Source organism: Knufia obscura (genome assembly GCF_036327395.1).
Source record: "Knufia obscura strain CCFEE 5817 isolate CBS 148926 chromosome Unknown scaffold_22, whole genome shotgun sequence".
NCBI lineage: Eukaryota > Fungi > Ascomycota > Eurotiomycetes > Chaetothyriales > Trichomeriaceae > Knufia > Knufia obscura.
The window spans coordinates 115,589-132,006 of NW_027042708.1; the positions used below are offsets into that span (position 1 = coordinate 115,589).

A 16,418-nucleotide genomic window follows, 5' to 3' on the forward strand; every position below is an offset into this window, starting at 1 on the left:
AAGATGCCGCTCTGCATCACCTGCTCTCACCCTCTACCGCATCTCTACACAACTTACAGCAAGGCCGATGATCGAACGCTCGGCAAGGGTGTACGATTGACACAATGTCCGAATTGCAAGCGCTTCGCCGACAAATATGTTGAGCATGACTATGTTGTTCTTTTCATTGATCTGGTCTTGATCAAGCCGCAGGTAAGCACTTTCCTTGACTTCGCCGACTTTTGCAATTGCCGCGGGAGATTGCATGACCATGAATTGCCAGATTTCATGTACCATCAAGGTAACCTTCGATAATTGAATCTCATTCCCGTGATATTATCTCAACTTGCCACATCATCGATCCCGTCACTCTTTACAGCAGATCTTACGCAATATCTTACACTGATCCTGCGGCATAATATCTCACCATGTTAGGCCATATCCTCAGACCGCTGAAGGCAGATAGGAGATTCATCAGACCACTCAAGGCAGATGGCTAGGAGCGTCAATTGCGTCTATTGCCTCGACCAATGAAGACATTGTTCTTCATGCAGGGTCTAATACATGGACTCGCCATGTGCATCTGGCTCTTCACCCATTCAACACTGCTGTTTTGGCCCATACTAGAGTTCATACTGATTGAAATCTCTCAGGTCTACCGCCACCTCCTCTTCAACCGGCTCAACACTGCTACATCGTTCGCCAAAGGACGCAAAGACAGACTAGATCCATCCATCGCTAGACTCGGGATTCTCCTTGTCCTTTTCGACGTCTACATCACCTGGGCACGAATCGAGAAAGGCAGCACATCTGCAAGAGACGGTGTCGCGGGTGTCACCGGCAGTGTCCTGACAACATGGCCAATTCTGAGTCAATACTTCTTCTTTCTCACGCTTAATATCGTGGCTACGCTAGCTCAACATATTACGATTCGTATGTTAACGCAGTATCTACTCGGCACTCCGAAAGATCTCGTTGAGGCCCAAACCACAGCCAACCACTCAAGAACATCATCTCAGGCCACAGCCACAGCTGCGACCCACACTCGCAACACATCCTCGGACCTAACATCGCCAACATCAACGACAGGCCAGCCAAACCCAGACACTGACCCCCAAAACACCCCGCGCCCCGGCCTCGCCACACCAAGCGCAATATCCACCGCCCTCCTCGTCTCCTCATGCACCAAACTCTTCCCCATCCTCCTCGTGATATGGCCCACGTCCTCATCCTCAACAGACGCAGACTCCGGCTCAAGCGGCCCCTTCGCAAGTCGCGCAGCATCATACATCGGCTGGGTCGTCCTAGTCAACAACATCGAGGCACTCCTCATCCTGCTCGATTGCGGATATCTGGTTGCGAGTGGGCTAGCGGCCGCGGGGATGATCAGTCGGTTTATGGTGGAGGGGTGGTTGCTTGCCTCAGTGGGATTACAAAGAGACGGAAGCGGACCGGTGGGTGATTTCTTGGGGATGGTGGGTTGGATTAGAGGTGGGCTAGGATAAGTCGTGGTAGTCAGTCAAAGTCAAGATGATGAGTTCGGCCGTTCCGCTTCCGAAGTCCGGACCTCGAGGAGTAACTGATCGACATCCCGACTGAGTGCGTCCACCGTTTCAACGACAGTTTCAGTCGATGAGTTCAGGTCGATTGACTCCAATACATCCCTTGCATTTGCGAGAGACAAGTTGGTCCTATGTCGGCAAGCGGCGATTTCTTGCTGCGTGTCCTGGATTGAGCCGGGGTACTCCTCGACGCTGGGAGATACATATGTAACAGTATCCGTATCGGGCATTGTCATGTCAGGCATCATATCCACGGCCGACGTTGTGGGGGGCGCCACCATGTTCTGGGTTACCGTGGGGTACGCCATCACCATACCCTCCGCCGACACGGGGTCGAAAAACATGTCAGGGTACGTCGTGTCGGGATATGTGGAATCTGGCAGCTCGTTATCGAGGAGGACGCCAGGCGGAACGATGTAGCCGTCAATGAATGGGTCGATGTGGTCGTGGTCGGGTGGACCCCAGCTGTCAATGCCAGCGTGATCTGCGTGGTCGAAGGGGGACGACCAGTCCATGTCCGTCTCATTGGACTGAAAGATGGTGTCCTCCTGGAGCTCTCCGCTGGTCCAACGATCTACACCGTCGTTGTATGCAGGCACTGGAATGTACTGTTCAGATGCGGCGGCGGCATAAAATTGTTCCTCGGTAGTCAGACCGGGGATCAAGTGCTGGACATGGAAATGAGGCACGTTGGCCTGGAGTTGACATGACTCTGAAGAGCAGAAGTTGGGCTCTGGGGACACCAGTGGGCATCGGCGATGACGGTATCGGCGGTGTTGGCGGTGGACGTGGGTTATATGTGTGGACAGGGACGTTGAGCCCTGGCACAATCAGGATCCTGCATGTTGGTAGCGCTTGCCATTTTTGACGAGAGTGCCAGGTGCGAATTATTTGTGTATGATGAGTGGGGAGGACGCCATGTCTTATATATACGCGAAAGCAAGTATACGATTCACCTTGGTTGAGTTAGCTTGCTGTGCCTGCTGCATCTACGGTCCGGACGAAGATGGCTAGCGTACCATAGAAGTATCAAGCTTATTTGCAGGAGTACAAGATGGTTAAATATGCTCTTTCCAGTCCGTTCCTACCAAGTCTCTCACATCTTCCCTTCTATACAGGCTCTTTCCCAAACCAGCCGCTATCAGTACCCATCACACCTTCCTCTTCACAAGTCCCCTAAAGAAATCAAAGCTATTACTATCCGACATAAGCGTAATCCGTTTCCCCATCGGTCGATCCTCCCAGCCTAACTCATCCGCCACCAACAACCCATAGTCCCTCGTTATGCCCTTGATCTGTGCTCTCACTCCACCCTCACTCTCAATCGTAACGATCTGATCCATGTGCAGCCAGTGGGCGTAGTACATATCCTCCATTACTTTGTCGAAACCCGTAGCCATGAATTGCTGGTAGAGCGATTCTAAGCTCACCAGGATACTAGCGAGGAGTTTCTCGAGCTGGAAGGGTTGGGCCGCGCGATACGCCTGTGGGAGGAGAGGTATCAGATCGTTCAGGGAGACGGTGGGACTCGTGTTACTGACGTTTATGCCGGCGCCGCAGACGGCGATGTATTCCTTGCTGTTGTAGTGGCTGTTTACTAGGATCCCGCCGATCTTGGTGTACTTCTCGTTTTCGGGTAGGCCTGGTGTATTTGCTTTGCTCGGGTCGAGGGCGTAGATGTCGTTTGGCCACTTCAATTTCACGGGAAGGGACTTGTAAGTGTTTCCGTCGTAGTTCTTGATTCCGGAGACGATTGCCATTGCCGCGAGGTACTGGATGAATACGACTGGTGCGGAGGAGAGGTGCGTCATGGGGTGGCGGATTACGACGCTGAACATTAGGGAGCCGGCTGGGCTGACCCAGACGTTGGAGCCGCGGCCGCGGCCGGCTAATTGTGTGGTCGCGGTGAATGTTGTTCCGTGGGGGAGACGGCGGAGGAGTTTCGTGTTCTTTTCGAGGAGGGTGTTTGTGCTTGTTACGACTTCGCCGTAGAGGAGGTGGGTTGCGAAGGTGGGGGTGTCGAGGTGTTGGGCTGTGGTGTAGGACTTTAGATTCGAGTAGAAGGAGGAGTGGTTGAAGTAGGGTGTTTCTTTTGCAGAAGGGTACGTAGTATCGTGGATGGCGATGGTTTTGGGGATGGTGTTGTAGTCGAGAATTTGAGGTTCGGCTGCGGCTTCGGTACTAGAGCTTGGTGTTGAGATTGAGGCCGTGGAGGAGCTCTGGTTTGTAGGCGCATTCGAACTGCCAGAGGTCTGGTCAGCATGCGACTCTTGTGCTTCAGATGTGCTGGGCTGTGAACTGGGAAGTGCTTCCTGCAAGTCGTTCGTGCTGTATACTGATGGCTGAATGATGTGGAACGTGTCATTTTCATCTTTGACGACATCCTGGTCATGTTCGTCCTTCGCAGTGATCTCTTGCAGGTCTTGCACGATTTTCTTGGTACTCGAGGGTTCGATAGAAGACAGATGGATATGAGAGAGGGAAGGTACATTTTGTTCCTCATTGATGGTCAATCCAAGCTTCAGCAGACATGCTTTCAGGAAGTCCATCCTGTGCTTCTCATCCTTGGCAAGCACCTCCACAACCTTGCTGAAACCGGGTACATCTTCTTTCGGTTGTTGCAGATTCTGGCTCGCAAACCTGGGTTTTGTTAGCGACCAGTTATCTACTGGCTTGGAAAAACCGAAGACGAACTCTGGATGTGGTCCTGTCAACAATGCTGATCCTTCACCAACTTTGCAGTAGACTATTGCGGCACGACCTTCACCAGCATCGACGTCAAGTTTGTCGTTGTAGTCGGCTAGGATCTCAACGCCTTGACCGGCATATCTTGGTGCATCCACAAATACTCCTCCACCATTGTAGTAGGACTTCAGCACATTTGGTATCGAACCGGAAGCGAGAGCAATCTTGTTGACAGATAGTTCTGATGCTCGTGTGCCTTTTTCGGAGTGATAAACAAAACCGGAGAAAGCACAACCTCTTGATGTTCCCGGGTAGAAAGCAAGCTCTCGGTCACCAACCACTTCGAGCAGTCTGTTGCCCACCTCAAACTCAACTCTTGCTGTCCCATAGTAGCCGCCAGCACAGAAGCCGATGTACTTCCCGCCTTGCTCGACATACTGCTTTATCCGCCGGTTACCAGCACCATTCAATGTCCGACAGTAACCTTGGTCAGCACCGCCAGGAAATACTAGAGCAGCACATGTCGATTGCCATGGCTCTTTGATAATCATGTCACCAGTAACTGGGATCACAGCATAGTTTGGGGATAGAAGCCGACGGAGGGTGTATAGACAGTGCCGGACTGACTCGACAGTGCTGCCATTGCCTGACAACAAAATTAGATTTTCGTTCTTCCACCATGACTCGTGAGATTGTATCGCACCGGAGTAGACAAGAACGTTCATTCGTCGGGACGACATTTTATAGAAGTAGTGAAATCGTGCTTGATGATGTTGATGTGCGTGGAGAGTTTTGAGGTTCGGAACCAATTCTTCCCGCGGTGTTCCCTCTATATCACCAGCACATCGACTCTATCAAGATGACTGAAGCAGCGAAGAAGATCACGAAGGAGGAACTGGAAGAAGAATTTGACGACTGGTTCGACAAAAAATCAAAGCTCAACGATGACAATTGCTGATGGCGTGGCTAGGGACAAGCGGATCTTCAGTACAGGTTGCAGAGGTCGGTCTCGGCAGTAAGACAGAGCAATGTTACCTGCTGATGCTTTTGTAGATGAACAACTCCGAATGAACGACTGCTACTACGACAATAAAGATTGGCGGGTCTGTAAGAAAGAGGTGAGTCGCTCTTGCAACCCCAATGGCCCAACATTCGGTGGCCTCGGTCCATCGCTGATACACTGCTATTGTAGATGGAAGCCTTTCGAGAATGCTGGAAAAGACAAGGAAACGATCAGAGGACCGCAAGCAAGAACGCTTAAGGACTGTCAGCCCAACGTGCGTTTGGCTTGTGTACCATTAGCTATAGCATAGCATAACGGTGATGGTGGTGATGGGAGCTAGTTAATGCCTGAAGAATCAGGTGGTTTGGCGTTGCGGCAACTGTGACTAGACGCGCCTGCCTCCAGCGTCGCATACAATACTTTAGATTATTCTGCTCAAGTTCTCATCGCGCCTTGTCAATCACAAATCGATATAAGCATGCCGCATTCATCCAAACTTGCTCTGCGAGCATGGCGGTCGATGCAGCAGCCAGTGAGATCACAATGTGAGGCAATTTCGCAGAGACAGTGCCTCCAGCCGCAATCACAATTGCAAACATCATCTCGACGAACCTTCTATACGCGATCATCTTCCTTTGCACAGGCGGCCGCCAAGCCAGCAACAGCATCAGCAGCTTCAACCGAGAATGCACTGTCACCCGACAAGTCCACACCTCAGGCGTCTTCCCTACCTTTGAACGAATCAGACCCTAGCAGAGTCGACTGGTCAAGGTCGTTCCATGGCCTCAGTCAGGAAGCATTTCCAAAGGAAGCCGCCGAAGTCCTACTCGCACCGATAGATCCTCAGTCCGTTGAGATTAAGCCTGATGGAATAGTCTACATGCCTGAAATATGGTACAGAAGGACCCTGAATAAGGCCTTTGGTCCAGGCGCATGGGGTCTGGCACCACGAGGGGAGACTATAGTCACAGACAAGGCTGTGACGCGGGAGTATGCATTGGTAGCACATGGAAGGTAAGAGCAGAAAACATGGTGTGTATGGAACAGTTACTGACGCTGAGATAGACTTGTCTCGATAGCTCGTGGCGAGCAAGATTATTTCTCTAAAGACGGAATCCCAACCGCCTCCGAGGGCTGCAAATCCAATGCTATGGTTCGCTGCTGCAAAGATCTAGGAATAGCTTCTGAGCTGTGGGATCCCAGATTTATCAGGGAGTGGAAGGCCAAGTATGGCAGAGAGGCATTTGTGGAGCACCAGGTGAGCAAGAAGAGGACGAAGATATGGTTGAGGAAGGGAGATAGCGTGCAGTATCCATTCAAAGAGACAACAGGTGCAGGCGCGCGGTCTGTAGGGCCTTAGAGAGGTCCAAACATGAGACTTGCCGATGGTATGGACTTTGCTGAGGATGTGGATGTGCCTACAAAGGTCGCCGCTCAGATGGGCTGAGTGTCTCAGGAGGAGGAAAATACGGCAGAGACGGAAGGCGACAATGTACGCGCTCTTAGGCGTGGTCGAACGGGAGAAGATGACCACCGAGTCGAGCAGGAGTGTACAAAATGTATAGCAAGAGACGACACTACACTTCGAGTCGAGTCGTTACGTCTGGGAAGTACTCATCAATGCAGCATTACCACTAATGTTAGCTTAGCACAGCCTGACCACAGTCTTCAAACGTCGACCAGGTATCAAAGAGAGCTACTACATTTGGCGGGAATACCCATCTGTGCATCCAACTTCACCACACGCCGAGCTCACAGGGCTGGCCAAGCTTTGCAAACAGTGTGCTTGGAGAAGAACGAACGTGCTGCTTTCTAAACGAACAAGATCGAATTACAACCAAAACATGCGAACGATTGGAGAACTAGGACGCAATTTGTCCGCCTCTACCATGCGGAAAGGGCAGTGAAGATATGCTCAACAGGTGATATAAGCCAAGGTGCCCGACGTACCGCCACCAACGGAACAGCGATGGTAGTCAAACAAGGTGTCAACAGACATGGACATAAAGAGGCAGCATGCGATGATCATTCTCTCCTTACGAACTCACATCAGGAAGAGTAGCATCACAAGCCAGCAACAACCTACTAACAACCCCAGCACCTGGCTCCAACCGCAAGACACTGACCCTCATGCACCTTCGCAACAATGAACCCCAACCCCAACCAATCCAGCGGCTACAACTACATCGCCGGCTCTCATCCGAACACCTACAACTTCCAAATTCCTCACCACCCTCCCCAAACTACTGGGGCATCCACCCCTACCGTGTAGGTTTTACGTTTCCTGCTTACGCTCCGCCGTTCGTACCCCAGCAGCTCCAGGGGCCTCAGGGACCCTTCACTGGGAGTTAGTGGACTCCGGCAGTAGATCAGAATGGAAGGCTGTCTGGTAGTGGAGGGTGGAAGACTTGGTAGATCCACCGTTCTCGGCGCAATGAATAGTTGAATATAGTACGGTATCTCAGACCTTAAATTCAACCCATAGGAATGTTCCCGTCGGCTCACAGACCCTTGTTTTCCCTTTCTTGATGGTATGTTGTTGCCCCTCTGCAACGAGATCGCCATCGAATGTACAAGTCTGCGAGCAAATGATGGCCATAAAGGTCATATCACGCTCTGTGTTCTTTAGAGCTGCTGGTCCGTTTATTCTTGCGACCTGCCACATACAACTCTATACTTTGTTAGTGATTGTTATTAAACCTGTATGCTTCAGATGTAGCCATACCTCTCCCACAGACTTAGTCAGTGCTGCTTTCATATCGGGCTCGAGTTGCGGACCTAGTAGCTCTAGTGCCTGGCGGTTGGAGGATCCAGGTCTCCCGCGTGCCCATGTTTTAAGCTTCTCCAGTATTTCATTGTCAACACGGATAACTCTGTTTTCTTCCATGAGATGCTGATGCGAATTCGTCAGGTGAAAGCCGTTATTGGACGAGGAAGATATAACAGGATATCTGAGTCAAAGAGGATGAACAGATACTCTGTATGAATGAGAATGTGAGAGGAGTCTATGAAATCAGACCTGAATCAATACCCAGGTGACAACCAGAATCATGTGCTTGACGCGTTTGATATCGCATTCCGACTGGTCTGCCTTGCTGATCTAAAAGCCCCGTCGCATTTTACGCGCGCGCTTTAATTTTACCTATGCAACGGATAGACTCAGACATAGCGAGCTGCAGCGCGAACCACAGCAAACCACAACAGCCACGTCCTGGCTCACTGGTCATGTCAGGTTCGTGCCGGCGCAACGGACTTCAGGGTATGCATATCCTATGCAGCATGCGCCAGGGATGCCGCAGAGCAGTTGGTATAATGCTGGGCAGGGGGGCCCGGTTGGACCTGAAGGTGGGAGTTCGGTTGGGTGGTGGATGTATCGATGAATGCAAGTCGCAGAATGTATGAGTCAGGAAGGGACACAAACAAGCAATGGACCGGTAGTGGCCAGAATTAAGCAGTAGAAATGGATTGATGTGCGAGTGCTTCAAGCTTGAGAGGGTGCGCCGAAAGGCCAGTATGTCAGTCGCGTATGGTGATTGATAACGAACCAGATTCTTCATAAACGTGGATCAGTCCTCACCAAGAAGCACCCTCACGAGAGTGGCTCGCTATGGTAGCCAGAGGCTACCCTTTTTTCGCTGCCTGCCATCTCAGTCCCTGGTCGACAAGGATGGCCCGTCGCAAAAGCATAGTCTTGACGGCGTCTCCTGTGAAAATCCATATACCTTTCATCTTGTCTGCCACCTCGTCCTTGTCCTTCTTGTTCTTAATACTGCGAATGGCAGTTTCAGCCGACTCGTGTGCTTGCTCCAGCCTGTCCACCATGTCTTGAGCGCAATGTAAAGCCGCCTGAGCTGTGTCGTTCTCGCAGACACCGGAAGTATTCGCATGGTGAGTGAAGTGTTCGATCTCCTTTACAGCACTCACCAGGGCTGGGTAACTGACCATATCACCGTATGAACCCCATACATTGTAGAAGCCAGCATCTTTTCGCAATTCTGTGAAGACGTACTCGCGTATCTCGTTGTACGACTTTTCCCGTAGGTGCCGTCCAAAAATGATTTTCTTGCTATCTGTCGCCATGTCTCCTGTTGTGTACCACGATTCGCCAGATTGGACTTCATACTCCTTGTCGACCGGCACGCTCACGAAATCTTTGTCAGCCGACTGAACTGTATACTTGAGCTTCGTGTTTGTGGTGTCGATTGTTGCTGTGACTAGTCTTGCTGGAGTGCTATCGTTTCGCAGGACACCCACAGGAATTTGGTTCGTGCCGATATCTGGAGTCTCTTGTAACAAAACTTCGTCCTCTTCATCGACGATGAGACCGCCATATCTGGTTTTGAGTCGAGAGATAGGTGTGTACGCAATCTTGTTCTTGCCGATTGTTTTCTGCCGCTTCGCTGCCGGCGCTTCACTCTCTTCGTCTTGCTCTTGCTCTTCCTTGTCAGCGATTGACCACTCGTCGCCGAACCCAAAACGAATCAGATGCTCGCGGGCTTCGAGTCGTGGTGCGGACAATCCTCCTTGGTCTTCGTACAATTTCTGCACAACGTCTATCTGCTTATCTGTGAGCGCGCGATGTCTGTGTCTGTCCAGAAGGTATGAGGCATGGAGTTGTGCCCATGCTATGTCCCGAACAGCTGGCAAATGTTTGTTCAACAGTCTCTTTTGGACATGCGATTCGTCCATGATGTAGGTTGAAGGTGCCATGTTGGTGACACGGAACATGGACGAGCTGGGCACCGAGAGCAGTAAACAATTGAAGGGGTAACGAAGGTGGAATGTAGGGACGAAGTTCGCAGAGGAAGTGCGAAGGCTGAAAGGTTTTCAGAAGTGGCGAAGTGCAACAAAGCTAAGCAGGTAAAGGTGTATGAAACCTTCACCCTGTTGCTTCGATATTTGCTTGGCGGTTGGCAAGGCTTTCACTGTCGCCTCGCGCGACTCTCTAGCTTCTTTTTCATTGCCACACTCCGTATCGAATCAAAGATGCGTTAGTTGGTCAACATCGCCGCCGACATACGCTCAAGCCTCGACCGAACGTACTCCAGAACACCTTGAAGGCTTCGCTGGCACATTCTCGGTTTATCAACTTTGGCACAAGACCGTATCCGGTCTTGAAAGCTCCAACGTCTTTTCGAGCTAATTAGCCGTCCACATATTTGCATGCTGATGGTCTTCTGCCATCTCGTGCCAGATGATGACCAGGGCCGCGCTGGAGCTAGAGTCGGTGTAGTTGTTAATCAGCGTATGGAAGTTATGCGTAAAACAGGCTGAGGAGATGAGCTGGGAATGCCGGGGCAGCCTTGTTGCAGTCATCCATATTCTGGTACAGACGGTGTCTTCCTCGAGGCTAGACTGCTTGACGACCGACAACAATCAGTCATTCATTCTAGATTGTGAGCTTCTTGGCTTCCTCCTGCCAAGTATGCTGAGGGGTGAACCCAAGCTCCTTCCTGGCCTTGTCGATGGAAAGCAACGTGTCATTTGGTCCTTTAGTTGGTGTATACTTGACGTTCGGGAAGCTATGCTTGACGAGCTCATCGTTGGATTTGCGCATGCAGGTGTCAGACGCTGCGATGAGATACTGATGGTGACCAACAAAGTCCTTCTTGAGAGCGAGGCCAACCGACTGAGCGCCATCGCGTGCATCTAGAAAGTGTTTGTTAGCATCTCTCGCTGAAGGCACAGTATGATTGCTTACCGATGTAACCCCACGCATTCCAATACCTCAGTTTTGGGTCTTCCTGCCAACCCTCGAAGTTGGCATACTCGGAAGGAAGCATAACGTTCGAGAAACGGAGACTGACAATCTTTGTGGTGGGATCCCATCTGGTGTACTCCTCGGCAACAGTTTCGCCAACCAGTTTGCTCAAGCTGTATGCACTTTCTGGTCGTCTTGGTGTTGCTTCGTCAATGGGCAGATACTCTGGTGGATGAGGGTCGAATGGGATACCGATCAGTGTCTCCGAGCTTGCCAATACAATGTTCTTGATGTTGAGCTTTCGACAGGCTTCAAGGACATTGTAGGTGGACATAACATTAGTGCGAAATTGTCTGCTCGAGCTTGTCTGGCCTGGACTAGGAATGGCTGCAAGATGCACGACCGCATCGACGCCAGCGTAGCCCATGTCGATACTGTGGAACGTCTCGAGTACAGAGCCCATGTCCTCGAGATCGATCTCGACTAGTCGGTAGGCGCCGTTCAGACCAGATTTGCCATCTTCCGAGATGCCTGCTGGTCTTCTCGTATCGACGCTGATGACCTCCCATGACTCTGACAGGTGAGCGACGGTAGCTCGTCCTAGCTTACCGGAGCCGCCAGTAACGACGACTCGAGGCTTGTCATGCTTGCGTTGAGCTTCGCCGAGAGCGAAGTCGGCTTTGAATGATGCTGCCGGTGCCATGTTGGACTGTTCTGTAGTAGACTTTCCAGAATTTGATAGCTGTGTTTGGGTCGAAGTGAGGATGAATTACGTTCTTACAACAGCTTCAGTGTTGGTATAAAAGTGATCCTACGTGGCACACCCCAGTCTTTTCTGCTTGAGAGCTTCTAGATCCCTCACAATGAGATTTTACTCACCTGCCACATTTGTCTCACATTGCATCAGTTCTGAGCAAGCTGGGGGTCATGATTGGCTGAGAAGTGCTCGTTCTACACAAACGTCATCGATATTGACCACCTCATCCTCATAGTTTTTTCATGGTCTGCTCGAACGGCAGTCATCTAAGCTTAAGCTTAGCATTCAGCCTAAATTCGAGACGGTGAACGCCGACACAGAGTCGTTTGAAGAAGAGAAGAGATGGAAAGTAAGTTAAGCAGTACGGAGTAAGACCGACCACTCCGACTCGGCTCACTTGCCATATTTTGGGCATGCACAAGCTAGCTCATCTACGACCAAGGAGTACCTTGCTTGCCTCGCATTGTGCTATCAGTGCTAGAGATGGAAGACTGGGCAGGCACCAATACCAAGAGGACGTGCACACCATGCATTCTTCCATATTTGCTACTGCAATTCATGATCATCGTTGATGCTTGTCCCAGCTGAAGCTTGCTCGCTAGGGTGGGGTCTCAAAAATGGTCCAAGAAGGACCATGTTACTATGCTCGCTCAAAATCGACAGCCCGCCCGGGGGCCAATATGGACATGTCCAAGATTCGTGCCGCCCATGACTCCAGATAACGCCACCATGCCTCCTGGTATCCATCGCTAATGCCATTAGGTCGTGTTCATGTCCTCGTACTGTTCGTTGCCCATTTGATAGCCGCTGTGAAGCATCGTTCTGTCCTGTCAAAAATGCAATATTCGATCCTATACCGCCGTCAAGTTGAGCTGTGACCTTGACAAATGCACCTGTTTGCACCCGGAACGCCAAATCAAGAAGGAATGCAAACGACAGCCCCACATTCTCATGGTCCGGGTTCGTCCCGATGGTTCGTGTCTTCATCACTTTATAAATGCAATGCAAAGCACCCTCGTTAACTAGTATCTTCAGGTGACGCTGGGAATAACGGGGAGTTCGAAGAGAATTGGATCCGTGGCTTCAGCGTGCCGAGGCTCATCAGGGATCCTGGGTCGTGAAGTTTTGTGGTGGAGATCATCCCTGGCCGAGGAATCTGTGAAACAGGTTGTGCCTGAGAAAGTCGTCTCACCCACACTCCCACCACAAACAGAAATCGTTTCGTTACTACTACGAGCAGATGAGGCTGGCTCAGCAGATTGAGGCCGTCCAGGCAGGGAAATTGAGGTAGATCGAGGGCTAACCTCGGGCGACTCGCTTCTAGCGCCCAGACCCAGTCTCGCACCACTGTTGCGTGGCGTGCTCTCTGATAATGAACGTCGCCAAACTGGTAGTCGGAAAGGACTTGGTGATTTCGCGATGATTGTAGGCGCTAGTGTCATGGTACTTAAGCAGCCAGTAGCTTGCTCGTTGCTGACGTCCACAAACCGTTCGTGCCTACTAGTTGTACTCGTTTGACCTAGGCTAGGGATATCATTTTTGACAGGGGAAAGGCTTGTTTCCGCTGCATCTCCATCGTATTTCCGCTCTTGGTCGGCTATGGGTTCGAAAACCAGAGGGTCTGCATCGCGATAAGCCCTGTCGTTCGGCCGGTATACCACAGTCCGCTTCATTTGCTCGTCAATGGATGGCTGCTCAACATTGTACACCGGCCTGCGCCCACGGTGACCCTCCGCTCCGGACGCCGAACTCTCGAAATCCTGGTCTGACGATATTGGATAGGTGAAGGTCCAATCTTCCTTTGAGCTCTGTGGTGAGTACAGGAGCTCTTCTTCTTCCTGCTTAAAGCGTTCCAGATCATCACGTTCGACTGCTGCGTTGGGATCGATGTAGTGTTTGGGTTCTGTTCGGAAAACCGCGTGCGGCCGAGGCGGAATTTCTACCTGTTGAGGAGGACACATGTCAGGTTCTGCTGGGAGAGGGAACAGTTTGACAAGCTCCTTTGCCGACAAGCGATCTCGTGGTCTTTGAGAAAGACAAATGCGGACAATGTTTCGGAACCATTCAGGCACTTCGGAAGGGAATTCGTCTGTCATAAGCGGAGGGTCGTGTCTTTCTGGTTCATCGTCGTCCATAGCGAGAGCCCACAGAGTCATGCCGAGCTGATACAAGTCGGACTTCTCACCAATATACATGGAAATTCTCTGGTTGCTAGCAATCTTCTGTGCAATCTCAGGAGGCTCCCAGCCAACTGGACAACCACGCCTGTTAATGTCGATGATCTTCGCGTCGTTTTTCTCATCGACAACAATATTCGAAAGAGTGAAGTCACCTTGCACATACCCCTCCTCATGAATGTCACGAAGACCGATTATCGCTTGACGAGCCCAAAGCTCGCGATGATGCCAAGGAATTCTACCTCTATCGTCGTATAGAAGATCCACGACGGCACCTCGTTCGGCATGGCTTATGAGAAGTCCTTTGACAACCTGTTTGTGATCATCCAGGATGATGGCTTCGAGCTTAATGACATTCTCTGAATCTTGCAAGGCATGAAGGGCATTGATCTCGTACAGGAATTCGTCAATCGTATCAGGACTGGGAATCTCCTTCTTGATGTAGACCTTGCTCTCGTGCCACACTCGGTATACAAATCCTGATAGATGTGCATCGAAGGCGATGTCCTTCTCACAAAGCTCTAGAGGTTTGGAGGTGTGATTCTCATCATCAAGGATGTGCCTGACCATGCATCGAGAAGGGTACTGAATGATCTCATTCACATCCTCGGTGACATGTACGTGCAAACGGCCTTCACTCGTCTCGAGTTTGAGGTTGGTCACAGTCTCGTAGAATTGTATGTCCGGTAAAGACTCACGGATCGCTTCGTAGACAGCCAAACTTTTGTCGCGTTGAAATTGTAGCTCTCTGAGGTCGTTTTCTAGCGAGCCAGGCTCAGCATCACGGTAGTCGCAGGACACAGTGACTCTCCGCCACCTTGTGGGTGTCTCAGCATATGTTACGAAGAACTTCTCTCGATCAGACTTATCACGGAAGTGCATGCTCAAGTTCAAAATCCACCGTGTGTCGAGTTCCATCTGCAGTTGAGCTCGTTGTTGCTCATCGTCCATCCACGACACAGACGATGTCCTCGAATGAGGCCGAGAAGGTCGTTCCTCGTAGTCGAAGACACTGTCATCGTGTATTCGATCAGGCCCCGGTTCTGTATCGTCCGATGCGGCAAGAACGTCGATCGGAGCAGTCTCAGACGGTGCGGTCTCTGTGGTCGAAGCCACAGCTGGGGCTGATGAATGGTATGGGTTCGTAGGAGGAGGCGATGATCGCGCCCTTAACCTTCTAACGCTACTGGTCGAGACGTGTCGTGATGCAGATACGGTCCGCCTTTCTTGGGGCAATGGTTCGACAGGACATAATCTCTCTCTGCGTTCCGAGTTCTGTCGTCTGAAAGTAGCCTGCCGCGGCAAGCCGGTAATTGGCCGTTCCTTGTCCTTCGATGGGCGTGGCAATTTCTGTTGGTCGTTCGACAAGACCGAAGGCCACGGTGAGATGTCATCACAGCCATCATCAATCTGTTCCGGACTCTGAGAGCGTGACTCATCTCTGACAAAGATGGAATGAAGCCTCTGCATCAGCATTGACTTGAAGGGGAAATGGCGGTGTTGAGGTTGGTCCGGCGTCATTGGCCGGGGCGGCGAGGTATGTCTATTTCCCAAATCCATTGTGCTCAACTTGGCCAATGGCCATTCGCCGTCGGACAAGCACAAAGTGCGACGAGGCACAGGCTAGAAATACCGGTATGCGCATCTGAGGTAGCACGATATTTGATGGGTGGGTTAAGAGACTCGAATGAAATCGAACAGGAGACTTGAGTGTCGGAGTATTGCTCGAGGACTTGAGCTGATTTGATGCTGAGCAGATGTCGTACCACCGAGCTCGTTGACTGTAGTCCCTCAGTAATCCTCCAAAGCGGCTAAAGCAACGAGAATGATGTCTGTGTGTAATGGGATGCAGCAGAATGGCAGTTCTCGTGCTCCGATCTATTGCTGCTGAAGCCTGTAAGATAATGTTCGCAGTCGTCAAACGATGCTGAATTGCTCAGCGATGTGAATTGAGAAGCCCTGGGGACTGTCCTCATGAATATTGGCCCAGCAAAGAAATCCGACGCACACCAAGTGGGGAAGAAATCTATGCCTAACGTTGCCATTTTTCAAGCATCCAGGGTTGCATGCGGGCTAAAGAATTGGCGTCACTCAGGTCTGTCTTGCTTCGCTGGATGAGGCGGCAGACGCCGAGAGTGGCTTTGCAGCAATGCTTTGTGCCTTCGACTCCTTCACCATAAAACAAATCTGCCTTCACCGCCTACCGACGAGCAAAGTCCATATTCATATGCGGGCTAGCTCCCTTGCCTGGCGTGTCGCGCGGATGAAGAGATTGAAGCCACAACTACCAGGACTACGGTGCATGCCATCGATGTGGATAGACTGGAGTTCTGGTCTGAGTCTCTAGTATGATGCATTATGCAGGAGTTGAGGGACACCGCGATGGGACACAACGAAGAAGAATGTGAAGGTGCTGCCCGAGCCGCTTCCGAATTACTAACATGCAGCCCTTTCACCCAACAACAGCTATCGTGCTCACCAACGTTATCGTCATCGACAGCAGGATACAAAGGAAAGGCAGCGAACCATGACTGGGTATGAAGCTCCTGCCAGC

The 16,418-nt window shown here is 51.1% G+C and overlaps 7 protein-coding genes across 7 annotated transcripts; 2 read left to right on the forward strand and 5 right to left on the reverse strand.

Annotated features, from left to right (window-relative positions):
* Positions 1–3: 3 nt before the first annotated feature.
* PMZ80_010929 (uncharacterized protein) lies at positions 4–1,484 on the forward strand (the record flags this gene model as incomplete). The annotated part of the gene is made up of 2 exons (XM_064879317.1): positions 4–192; positions 633–1,484. The coding sequence occupies 2 exons, from the start codon at positions 4–6 to the stop codon at positions 1,482–1,484; spliced, it is 1,041 nt and encodes a 346-aa protein (XP_064724900.1).
* A 20-nt stretch (positions 1,485–1,504) lies between these two features.
* PMZ80_010930 (uncharacterized protein) lies at positions 1,505–2,403 on the reverse strand (the record flags this gene model as incomplete). Its single annotated transcript, XM_064879318.1, has 2 exons — positions 1,505–2,253; positions 2,355–2,403. 2 exons carry the CDS (start codon positions 2,401–2,403, stop codon positions 1,505–1,507), a joined length of 798 nt encoding a protein of 265 aa, XP_064724901.1.
* A 289-nt stretch (positions 2,404–2,692) lies between these two features.
* On the reverse strand, positions 2,693–4,966 carry BPL1 (biotin holocarboxylase synthetase; the record flags this gene model as incomplete). The annotated part of the gene is made up of 1 exon (XM_064879319.1): positions 2,693–4,966. One exon carries the CDS (start codon positions 4,964–4,966, stop codon positions 2,693–2,695), a length of 2,274 nt encoding a protein of 757 aa, XP_064724902.1.
* A 119-nt stretch (positions 4,967–5,085) lies between these two features.
* Positions 5,086–6,589, forward strand: PMZ80_010932 (uncharacterized protein; the record flags this gene model as incomplete). The annotated part of the gene is made up of 5 exons (XM_064879320.1): positions 5,086–5,144; positions 5,197–5,228; positions 5,280–5,344; positions 5,873–6,243; positions 6,295–6,589. The coding sequence occupies 5 exons, from the start codon at positions 5,086–5,088 to the stop codon at positions 6,587–6,589; spliced, it is 822 nt and encodes a 273-aa protein (XP_064724903.1).
* Positions 6,590–8,850: 2,261 nt separating this feature from the next.
* PMZ80_010933 (uncharacterized protein) lies at positions 8,851–9,939 on the reverse strand (the record flags this gene model as incomplete). The annotated part of the gene is made up of 1 exon (XM_064879321.1): positions 8,851–9,939. One exon carries the CDS (start codon positions 9,937–9,939, stop codon positions 8,851–8,853), a length of 1,089 nt encoding a protein of 362 aa, XP_064724904.1.
* Positions 9,940–10,618: 679 nt separating this feature from the next.
* Positions 10,619–11,633, reverse strand: PMZ80_010934 (uncharacterized protein; the record flags this gene model as incomplete). Its single annotated transcript, XM_064879322.1, has 2 exons — positions 10,619–10,878; positions 10,931–11,633. 2 exons carry the CDS (start codon positions 11,631–11,633, stop codon positions 10,619–10,621), a joined length of 963 nt encoding a protein of 320 aa, XP_064724905.1.
* Positions 11,634–12,718: 1,085 nt separating this feature from the next.
* PMZ80_010935 (uncharacterized protein) lies at positions 12,719–15,424 on the reverse strand (the record flags this gene model as incomplete). Its single annotated transcript, XM_064879323.1, has 1 exon — positions 12,719–15,424. One exon carries the CDS (start codon positions 15,422–15,424, stop codon positions 12,719–12,721), a length of 2,706 nt encoding a protein of 901 aa, XP_064724906.1.
* Positions 15,425–16,418: the final 994 nt, after the last annotated feature.